Source organism: Diabrotica undecimpunctata, chromosome 1 (assembly GCF_040954645.1).
Source record: "Diabrotica undecimpunctata isolate CICGRU chromosome 1, icDiaUnde3, whole genome shotgun sequence".
In the NCBI taxonomy this organism is placed as follows: Eukaryota; Metazoa; Arthropoda; class Insecta; order Coleoptera; family Chrysomelidae; genus Diabrotica; species Diabrotica undecimpunctata.
Genome location: NC_092803.1, coordinates 185516955 through 185528956, shown reverse-complemented (window position 1 = coordinate 185528956; position 12002 = coordinate 185516955). Strand labels below are relative to the sequence as shown.

At 34.2% G+C, this 12002-nt stretch overlaps 1 protein-coding gene across 1 annotated transcript in view; it reads right to left on the bottom strand.

The window, feature by feature from the left end:
• Nucleotides 1-12002, bottom strand: part of mfas (midline fasciclin) — a 98349-nt gene that overhangs the window by 78495 nt on the left and 7852 nt on the right. Inside the window, exon 2 of the mRNA XM_072520766.1 lies at nucleotides 8390-8836. Coding sequence (XP_072376867.1) covers nucleotides 8390-8836 — 447 coding nt within the window. The remainder of the gene's footprint in view (nucleotides 1-8389; nucleotides 8837-12002) is intronic.

Here is a 12002-nt window from a genome sequence, read left to right as displayed (position 1 = left end):
AATTATATTATCTATATATTGTTAAATAACAATGATTGGAATTTATATTTGCTTAAGTACTTAAATAAATAAAGATGATATAATTAAATAACCTTTTACAAGAATAATATTAACATTCTTTTTGTATGAAACAACCTTTCCACTACTTACTTCAAATATATGTTAAAGTCATATAAATAACGTTACATAAACGTCACATGTTTGTTAATTTTCTTCAAATAATTATTTTATTTCAATTTCTTTCGATTTTTTTTTCAACTTTTTTACTTTTATTTTACCATTTTTATTTCATAAATAGTTGGCGCTTAACTTTATATTTACTAAATATTCTATCTTCAGCATCTACATTGTGTAGAGGAAAAACAAGTTACCTATAAAGAAATGCATGGTAACGACTCCGATTTCGACAGCGATGATTCAGTAACCCCGACCCCGACTTTCTGCCACCAGATTTTAGCAATCTTAGTAGAAGACTATCTGTATCTTATGATGAGGAAACTTTAAATCCGGTTGTCACACCACTTCAGTCTATTCAATTGGATGAATATTACTTTATTTTATAATGATTATCGGATGAAGGAACCGATCTTACCTCATATCTTCGAAGCAGTAACATTTGCCGAATCTTCGGGTTCAAATATAGCGAGCCAGTCTCAGCTTGACATTTTTTTGGAAATATTTGAAGAGGATATTTTTAGAGGATATTCCTCCTGGTCGACGAGTCTAATCGTTATGCTCAGCAAAATGGCAAAAAGTTGGATTTGTCACCGAATAAGCTAAAAGCATTTATTGGTATGATAATTATAATGGGCTTCAACCACTTGCCAAGTTTACGTTTGTATTGGTCGATGGATCCAAATTTCCATTCAGATATAATATCTAGTATCATTCCCGTGCAAAGGTTTTTAAGAATTCTATTGTATTTGCATATTAGTAATAACCAGAAAATACTGAAAAGGCGAAACTCAAATTTTGACAAGTTGTACAAGGAACCTTTGATTTTCTATTTAGTGGAAAATTTTAGGAAGCGTATAGTCCAAGCAGAAATTTAGCTGTATATGACTAAAGAAAGATCAAGAATAACAGTACAATGTCCAAAGAGTATTGAAGATTATAATCGAAATATGGATGGAGTCATTCATTCTTCTTACAGCATTACATGGAAGTCTCAAAAGTGGCGATTGAAACTTTGGTACAATTTTGTCGATTCTAATATTGTAAATGCATATATTATGTACAAAATTTTAGCTTTAAATAAGCAGCATTGACTCAAAACTGAAGCACAACTAGTATTCGGAAGCATTCTGGCAAATCAACTTGGTAGAGCAGTTACTGTTGAGAATACCACTGTTGGGCTGAGAATGTTGACAACCACTTACCAACCAACATGAATTCAAGAAGATGTGCAAGATGTAGTACAGAAAAGCACCAAAAAGGTCTAGCGTAGCTTGCGCTAAATATGAAATAGCCCTATGCGTTCCATGTGTCACTTCTTTCCACAATAAATAAATATTACGTTCTCTAAATAAGGTTTTACTATTTTATGTTCTTTTTTTAAATTATCTGATTTTATTTGGAATAATATATGTATCACATTTTCACGTTACAAAGTATTTTTTAATTACGAAAACAATCAACTGGTTGAAATTTCGACCAGAGATTTTATGGAATATTATTTTCATTATAACTGAATACTGGTTAAAAAATCAACCGGTGCAGAAAAGATTTTTTTATATTTTTATACTACTGTGTTTTGGGTACTAACTAACCAAAAACATTAACTAAAAACTTAACATCATTTCTGTATTAGTTTGTCCTATAAAGGGTTAAAATTGTATCTATGTAAAAGACCCAAAAACAATTTAAAAAATTTAAAATGGTATTAAAAATATGTAAAAATCATAAAATAGTGTACTGTTATAATTACATCCAATGTTCAGATGTACTAAGTAGTGTATATTATGAAAATTGGTAAGTCAATACATTTCTGGTAAAATAAATGACTCCAAAAAGTATATCGAATGCTGTAGGTAGCAAAATCAACTCAGTTCAACCCAGCAATAGATTAAATTTAATAGTATCTTAACATCAAAAGATTTTGAGAATGCTTTACGTAGTTAAGTAGCCGTTAATGAGCAAAGGATGTGGACTATAATAAATAACAATGAAATGGCTATGACGAACAACGCACCTAACCTGATAGCAGAGATCAACCCAGCCAGACTAAGCTAAGCAGACGACATGAAAAGAATCCCACAAATTAAATTGGTCCAGAATCTCTGATAAGGAACCTCAAGAGGATGGATGGACTATATTGATGAAGATTTGAGGAAGCTGGAAGTCAGATAGATGGTCAAGCACGGACCCACTATGGACTGCAGCTCCGTCGAGTAAGTAAGTACAATAATATTAATAATATTCTTATAAGCTTTATTGATTCTAATATTTTTTATTATATGTACATTTTACTCTAAAAATTTATCCCAGTCAATTAATATTTTCTTTGGTTTGAACTCCCGCTTATGTTTTCTGATGACGAACATATCTAAATCAAGCGGTTTGGTTTTAAAAACATCCAGTCCTCCTCTATGTCTAGGCCTAAGCTTGTTAATAGAGTGAAAATTAAAGTCATTTGGTGAAGACATAATTTCAACATCTACAGTGTCGGGGTGCCTGCGTCTCCTGTTAAAAAATACTAGTTTAAGTGAATACTACGTTTGGAAAGCTGTTAGTGGGCATGCAAGAGTTAATATAAGTCAGCGTTTCTTAACCTGTGGTCTCCGGACCCCTGGGGGTCCGCGGGTATGTCTTAGGGTGTCCGCGGTCTTATCTATGGACCTTTAAATTAATAAATAAATGTCAGCGATCACTACAAAAAACAATAACATACAAAGCGATCTAATAGTGATGAAAAGGTCACAAACGATCCGTTCACAAAGATCGAATCTTTTCGACGACCCGTGATTGTGTGATTGATACAATTACTTTCTGTAACCCTATCGTTCGAATGACCCTACGAATCATGCCTATGAATGACGCTGTCGTAACTGTGTGATCGCAACACGTTGCTCGGTCAAATTAATGCATGAACCGCGAACCGCAAAGGATCGTTCAAACGCTGATTTCAGTTTACCAGAACGGCGAAACCCTTACGCTGCAAAACTATAAAATTATATACATTCGAATTGTCCAGTCAATGAGTCAATGATCCATGATCCCGTAATCTGTTCTGTTTAGTTTAAGGATTGAAATTATTATTTATATCCATTTTATTAGTCGTGTGTTTTGTTTACACGCATTGTTTTGCACTGTGTTGCGTTGAAGTGTAGATAATTTTATAGATAAGTATTACGTTTTTAGTGTGACTGTGACAATGAAACTCTGGTTAAAGCCAAACGATTCCGAAGCAAATGAAAGACCATCGAATGTATCAATTTAAACGGTGAAGAAAGACCTCAGTAAAGTATAGTTGATGTAACCTTCTGGCTAAGGTCTAGTGTTAGGGTTTTCAGGTCGTGCAAGCGCCCCTAACATGACTTAACGACTACTTTCGTAGCCGGGACCGACAGCGTTACGTGCCCTCCGAAGAACGGTGGCAGCCCAGGTAAATTAGAAATTGAAAATTTTGTCGGTGCCGGGATTCGAACCCGGGCCCTCCAGCTTGTTAGGCCTGTAACATAGCCACTGAGGTACGGCTGCCACAGAAAGACCTCAGTGTGTCATATGCTACCGGCATAAGTTTTGTCGAATTAGTCAATGAAATCGGCCAAACTCCGACGTCATTTAGAAAGAAAACACCAAGACCTTCGTGAAAAATCTTAATCATTTTTCAAAATTAAAGCCTCGGAATTAGAACGAAGCAAAAAAACAATAATTGAGACTGCTACTGGGGCCAATAACAAAAATGCTGTATTAGCGTCTTACCAAGTATCCTTGTTAGTTGCAAAAAGTGGTAAGACTCACACCATTGCAGAAGAATTAATACTATCCTGCGCTAAAATTATGGTTTCTGCTATGTTGGGAGAAAAATCTTTAAAAGAATTGGAAGTTATATCGTTATCCAATAAGTACAGTAAAGAATAGAATTAATGACATGTCAGAAAATGTTAAAGAGCAAGTGATTTTGAATGTTAAAGCGAGCAGATTTTATGCTTTGCAATTAGATGAGAGCACAGATATTAGCAATGCAATGACGCCAATTTGCTTGCATTTGTTCGCTACGAATATAACAACGACATAATTGAGAATTTTCTGTTATCTAGGTGAGGCGATATTTGAAGTATTGAACGACTTTTTGAAGTAGTGCGGACGGTGCTAGCGCTATGGCCAGGCACTTAAATTCCTGTATTTTCGGTATTACTTGGAAAGAAATGAGAAGCATTCACAAGCAGTTATTATTGAATGCTGAGGTGCGTTGATTGTCTCGTGGCAAAGTCGTGTCACGTGTTTTTGAGCTCAGAGATGAGATCAGAATGTTTTTTTTGAAAAATTCTGTAAGCAGCGCAAATAAACATGCTGATAATTTTAATAACTTTGAATGGCTTACAATGGTGACATATTTGGCTGATATCTTTAGTTCCCTCTTTAGTTCCCTCAACGAACTGAACTTAAATATACAAGGAAGAGATAATAATATCTCCCAAGCTGAAGATAAAATAGAAACTATGATAAAAAAAACTTATATATTTCTTAAAACCTAAATAATCGTACAATTAAAAAAACTATAATCATTTTCCTACACTGATAAAGTTTTTGGAATCCTCTGGTGGGGAAATGTTGCCAAAGCAAGTAGAAGAAGAAATAATTACACACCTTCGCGGTTTGACACACACGACAGAAATAAAAACTGAATAGCAAACCCTTTTAACGCAGATGTTTCCGATATCATCGGCTTGACAACGATACAGGAAAATCAATTAATAGAAATATCATATGATTCAGCTTTAAAACGTAATTTCAAAGAATCTACCTAATCAAGTTTTTGGGTGAATTTAAAAACATTTTATAAAGAATTATCAGAAGAACCACTGAAACATTTACTGCTTTTCTCCTCTACATACCTCTGTAAGAAGGGATTCTCTGCTCATATATATATATATATATATATATATATATATATATATATATATATATATATATATATATATATATATATATATATATATATATACGAAGTAACAAGAAGTCCAGAGACCTCTCTCTGATAGTAAATTAGGTGAACCGCAAATTCAAAGCCTCTTACTAGAGACTTTTAACGACGCTAGAAGTACATTTTTACTTCAACATGCATCTACGATTCACCTTTGAAAATCACTATCTTTTTCGCTCTTTACGTAGAGAAAGACGTTTAAATGAAAGTAGAAGATTGCATTTCATTTCAATCGGAACTCCACCATTGCTCTACACGTGTTTCGAGTTATTCAACTCATCATCAGGAGCACTTGTGGAAGTTCAACTGAAATGAAATGCAGTCTAGTATTTGGTTATTATAACCAAAATAACAAGCCAGGTACGCTAGCAGCGACATCTATACGAAGTAACAAGAAGTCCAGAGACCTCTCTCTGATAGTAAATTAGGTGAACCGCAAATTCAAAGCCTCTTACTAGAGACTTTTAACGACGCTAGAAGTACATTTTTACTTCAACATGCATCTACGATTCACCTTTGAAAATCACTATCTTTTTCGCTCTTTACGTAGAGAAAGACGTTTAAATGAAAGTAGAAGATTGCATTTCATTTCAATCGGAACTCCACCATTGCTCTACACGTGTTTCGAGTTATTCAACTCATCATCAGGAGCACTTGTGGAAGTTCAACTGAAATGAAATGCAGTCTAGTATTTGGTTATTATAACCAAAATAACAAGCCAGGTACGCTAGCAGCGACATCTATACGAAGTAACAAGAAGTCCAGAGACCTCTCTCTGATAGTAAATTAGGTGAACCGCAAATTCAAAGCCTCTTACTAGAGACTTTTAACGACGCTAGAAGTACATTTTTACTTCAACATGCATCTACGATTCACCTTTGAAAATCACTATCTTTTTCGCTCTTTACGTAGAGAAAGACGTTTAAATGAAAGTAGAAGATTGCATTTCATTTCAATCGGAACTCCACCATTGCTCTACACGTGTTTCGAGTTATTCAACTCATCATCAGGAGCACTTGTGGAAGTTCAACTGAAATGAAATGCAGTCTAGTATTTGGTTATTATAACCAAAATAACAAGCCAGGTACGCTAGCAGCGACATCTATACGAAGTAACAAGAAGTCCAGAGACCTCTCTCTGATAGTAAATTAGGTGAACCGCAAATTCAAAGCCTCTTACTAGAGACTTTTAACGACGCTAGAAGTACATTTTTACTTCAACATGCATTTTTACTATCAGAGAGAGGTCTCTGGACTTCTTGTTACTTCGTATAGATGTCGCTGCTAGCGTACCTGGCTTGTTATTTTGGTTATAATAACCAAATACTAGACTGCATTTCATTTCAGTTGAACTTCCACAAGTGCTCCTGATGATGAGTTGAATAACTCGAAACACGTGTAGAGCAATGGTGGAGTTCCGATTGAAATGAAATGCAATCTTCTACTTTCATTTAAACGTCTTTCTCTACGTAAAGAGCGAAAAAGATAGTGATTTTCAAAGGTGAATCGTAGATGCATGTTGAAGTAAAAATGTACTTCTAGCGTCGTTAAAAGTCTCTAGTAAGAGGCTTTGAATTTGCGGTTCACCTAATTTACTATCAGAGAGAGGTCTCTGGACTTCTTGTTACTTCGTATAGATGTCGCTGCTAGCGTACCTGGCTTGTTATTTTGGTTATAATAACCAAATACTAGACTGCATTTCATTTCAGTTGAACTTCCACAAGTGCTCCTGATGATGAGTTGAATAACTCGAAACACGTGTAGAGCAATGGTGGAGTTCCGATTGAAATGAAATGCAATCTTCTACTTTCATTTAAACGTCTTTCTCTACGTAAAGAGCGAAAAAGATAGTGATTTTCAAAGGTGAATCGTAGATGCATGTTGAAGTAAAAATGTACTTCTAGCGTCGTTAAAAGTCTCTAGTAAGAGGCTTTGAATTTGCGGTTCACCTAATTTACTATCAGAGAGAGGTCTCTGGACTTCTTGTTACTTCGTATAGATGTCGCTGCTAGCGTACCTGGCTTGTTATTTTGGTTATAATAACCAAATACTAGACTGCATTTCATTTCAGTTGAACTTCCACAAGTGCTCCTGATGATGAGTTGAATAACTCGAAACACGTGTAGAGCAATGGTGGAGTTCCGATTGAAATGAAATGCAATCTTCTACTTTCATTTAAACGTCTTTCTCTACGTAAAGAGCGAAAAAGATAGTGATTTTCAAAGGTGAATCGTAGATGCATGTTGAAGTAAAAATGTACTTCTAGCGTCGTTAAAAGTCTCTAGTAAGAGGCTTTGAATTTGCGGTTCACCTAATTTACTATCAGAGAGAGGTCTCTGGACTTCTTGTTACTTCGTATAGATGTCGCTGCTAGCGTACCTGGCTTGTTATTTTGGTTATAATAACCAAATACTAGACTGCATTTCATTTCAGTTGAACTTCCACAAGTGCTCCTGATGATGAGTTGAATAACTCGAAACACGTGTAGAGCAATGGTGGAGTTCCGATTGAAATGAAATGCAATCTTCTACTTTCATATATATATATATATATATATATATGTATATATATATATATATATATATATATATATATATATATATATCAAAAACAAGTACAGAAACAGACGCAAACAAGTAAGAAAAATATCAACCCAAATATACCAAATTTAATAGCTAGAAAACAGCACCAACCTTCACATTAATAGGTACAATATTTTTTTATTTTCTTAAAAATGATAATTTTTTCAGTACTTCAATAAAAGGTCCTAATATAATTGTGTTTTTTACTAAGGGGGTCCTTGAAATTGTGTTTGATTTTCTAGGGGTCCGGGGACTGAAACAGGTTAAGAAACGCTGAGTTAGAGAATTAAGAGAATAGGTTATTTAATAGAGTGCAAATTAGTATTATAAGTTATATTAGGTTTGGTCATAAGATCTAAATAGTTCCCCTTAACCAAATAAGAACTTGAGAAGATCTACTTAGAAAATAAAGGTACAAAAATGCACTAGAACGTTATAATTAAGATAAGCAAGAAAAATTGATAGGAAGCTGTCTAGTATAAACCACATGGTAATACATAACAATATATTTAAGTGTATGCCAGAAAAACAGAATTTTTTCGCGAAAAATATTTCTATTGGACTTTATTAAAAATCTTAATCTGGTTAATTTAAATAAAATTTTAAAACTTTTTTGTTGAGGTAAAATATGAAAAAATATATATTCTAAAATTACTCACCCTTTCCACCATTGACTACCCTGGAACGTATTAAACAAATCTCCAATGCCGAAGGGTTTAGAATTAACTCCAAAGGACGAAGAAAAATCAAACTCTGGTCCAAATGGATTGAAAGGACCGCCAAAACCATCAGAATTAACATCCACCACACCACCCGGAAGAATCTCAGTTAAAGGTCTTTCTGGATTCTCAGGTAAATCGGGAATTTCGGGTTTTTCGGGTATCGATTTCAGATCGGGCTTTGGTTTGGGCACCAAGACAGGTTTTTGCTCTGAACTGGCAGCAGGTGGATCTTTGTAGTCTTTGGCTAGTGGTTCGCGTTCATCGCTGTCGTCTTCCGAAGATGCTAGTTCCTCTTCGATCGCTCGTCTAGGATTTACAACGGGATTGTGCCAATTCCAATTTGCCCTGTATGGTTGTTGGAGCTCATGGAAGAGGCTAAGGTCACTGAAACAATAGAAAAACTATTAAACTACTTATTTCAACTTGTAATGAATACGACTTTGACTGAACACACATCATAGACTAGTAATAGCGGCAATAATAGAAATACCAGGTATCGAATTAGAGAATATACAGTATAACCAGATAAACATAAGGAAACTAAATATAAACAAAATAAAATAAATAAGATACTATAGAAATAAAGAAAGGTTAAAAAAGAGTGCTCAATAGATGAAAAACGGAAAAATGTAAAGGAAATTATATACAAATTAGCAAAAGAATCCTGTGGAATTAATAAAATAATGAAAAACAAAAAATAAATCAGATGGTGGACAAATCCAGTAAAATTTGCTATGACAAACAAAGGATCCAAGGGACAAGAGACTAAATAAATACAAAAATAGAATTTACAAAAAGGCAGTAGGAGATGCAAAACAAAAATCCTAGTAAGAATTTAGGAATTGCTTAAATAAAGTTTCTTGTCTGACGTAGTTACTGCCATTTATTATTGAGCCTAGGTAGTGAAAGGTGGAGGGACATTCGTAGGTATGGTTGTCTACCTTCAAATTTTCATGTGGATTCGACCTTGTGCATTTTATTTTTCTTTCATTTATATTTAGACCAAATGCAGAGGCTTCCCGTTTCAAATTTATACGTTTTTCACTTAATGCCTAGTTCATATCTAGTTTTCTGATAATAGCTTCCAAAGTTAGATTAGAAAAAGCGTTGTTGATAAGGCATCACCTTGTCTAACTCTATTTTCAGTATCAAATGATTCTGACATAGCTCCATCTATTCTGACCGTGGCTTTTGAAACCTTTAAAGGTATTTGTATAAGTTCAACTAAATGTTTCGGTATTCCTAACATGGATAGTTATTTTAACATTTTTTGTCTATCTAGTCCATCAAATGCCTGTTTGATATCGTGTTCTTAACTATTCTGCCATATTATCTTCTATAAGAAGCTAGAAGCAGAGTGAACTGTTAGATAAATGAACTAAGGCAAACATTATGGGGAAAGATTATCAGTAGAAATTGATCATGACATGTATGGAGGTCAAAAGAAGTTATGAAATAAACTAAGAGGAAGAAATAAGACAATAAATGAGGAAATACAAATAAAAACAACAATATAACACATAAATACTGGACAGAACACTTCAATAATATGTACAATGATACCGATATGTACAGCGAAGAACAAGACAAAAGTATCGCAATCAACAGATCTACAACTGACGCAGTATTATGAAGACCGCGTGAAGACTGCAACTAGTAGGCAACTCCATAAAGTTTAACAAACTTAACTTAAAGATGTAAGTCAAAGAATGAAGCAGAAAAAGTCAATAAAAAATAATCAGGGAACTTAGCAGTCCCAAAAAAAACAAGAATAAAAACGGATCAATGACTGACCGAAGAAATAAACGTGATGGTAACAATTGGGCAGGGGATAGCCTCATTGCGAATGTTTTTAACATGGTCGTGTAAAAGATACTAGAAAGCGTAAGTGAAACCAACATTGGTTTTCACTAGTTTCCACTTTCCACATTGTGATCACTAGGAAGACTCCAGAAGTGGTGATTTGACAGCGTAACATCAACATTACTGGAGGTGCGATGATAGAATAAACAAAACCATATCCCACAAAAAGATGAAGAAGATAAGCCCGCCGTTGTTTTGTCTAAAGATTGAGCAACGAGTCTAAGAGGTAGAAGTAAAACGTGTGTCAGTTTTTGTAAGTCTACGTTCTCGATTACTAGATATAACACTGTTAGACAGCAAGATACCAAATTTTAATTTGGCCTAGATTTGTTATCAGTAAATATAGTTTTAATATGTGACCAATATGTGACAAATTTCGTACCAGTCTCGGATAGAATAATATTACTCCAAATAAATACTCAACCATTTAAAAGTAACATACTTCAAATCTATGCCCCGACTGCAGATAGAAAATATGACGATGAAGTCGAGAAGTTGTATGATCAGATCCAAGACATCTTACAGAAACTTAATAAACACGAAATTTTATATATTATAGGCGACTTCAATGCAAAAATTGGGGAAGGTCGACGAGGTTAGACTGTAGGTCCTTATGGTCTAGGACAACCTAACGATCGAGGACAGAGATTGTATGAATTTTGTAAAGAAAACGATATGATCATTGCAAACACCTGGTATAAACTACCCAAGCGACGACTATACACTTGGAAAGCCCCATTTGATGATGGCAATAACCCTGAGTCCACAAGAAATCAAATAGACTAATATACTTATAAATGAGCGTTTCCGAAATGCCGTCAAAAAAGTCACTACATTTCCTGGGGCAGATATTGGATTTGATCATCAACCACTTGTAGCAGATATTAAACTAAGGTTAAAACGAATTCAGCAAGAAAAACCAAAAACCAATGTACTTAACTTTGACGATATAAACATAAAACATAACATTAAAAAAGAATTTAACAATAGAATAAAAAACATCGGAGAACAACTAGAAGATCCAGAAGAACTATGGAGTGAATTTAAAAACCAAGTTAATGAAATCTCCACAAATAATGATTATAGAAAAAACTTAATCAAGAAAAATAAATGGATGACAGACGACATCTTGAAATTAATGGAACAACGTCGACTGACAAAATCTAATGAAACAGAATATATACACTTGCAGAGAAGAATAAAAAAAGAGATCAAATTAGCCAAAAAAAAAATGGATGAGAGGAAGGTGCGACGAAATGGAGGATGTAATATCTAAACACGACTTATTTAATATGCACAAAAAACTAAAAGAAATGATTTAAAAAACGAGTTCCCTCTGTACTCGTTGACAATAATAACAAAATTATTGTAAATGAGTACGAAATAAGAAAAGAATGGCAGCTGTATATATCAGAGTTGTTTGAAGATGGCAGGAAAAATATTGCCGAATTCTACCAAAACTGTACTGACGGCCCAGAAATTATGAAATGCGAGACGGAACACGCTATAAATAATGCTAAAATTAGAAAAGCTTGTGGTCCAGATGATACACCAACTGAGTTGCTGAAACTAATAGAGGATGATAACATAAAAGTAGTAATAAGTCTTTTTAATTCAACATATAACACCGGAGTGATTCCCACAGATTGGCTCAAATCCATCTTTGTCGCAATACCTAAAAAACACA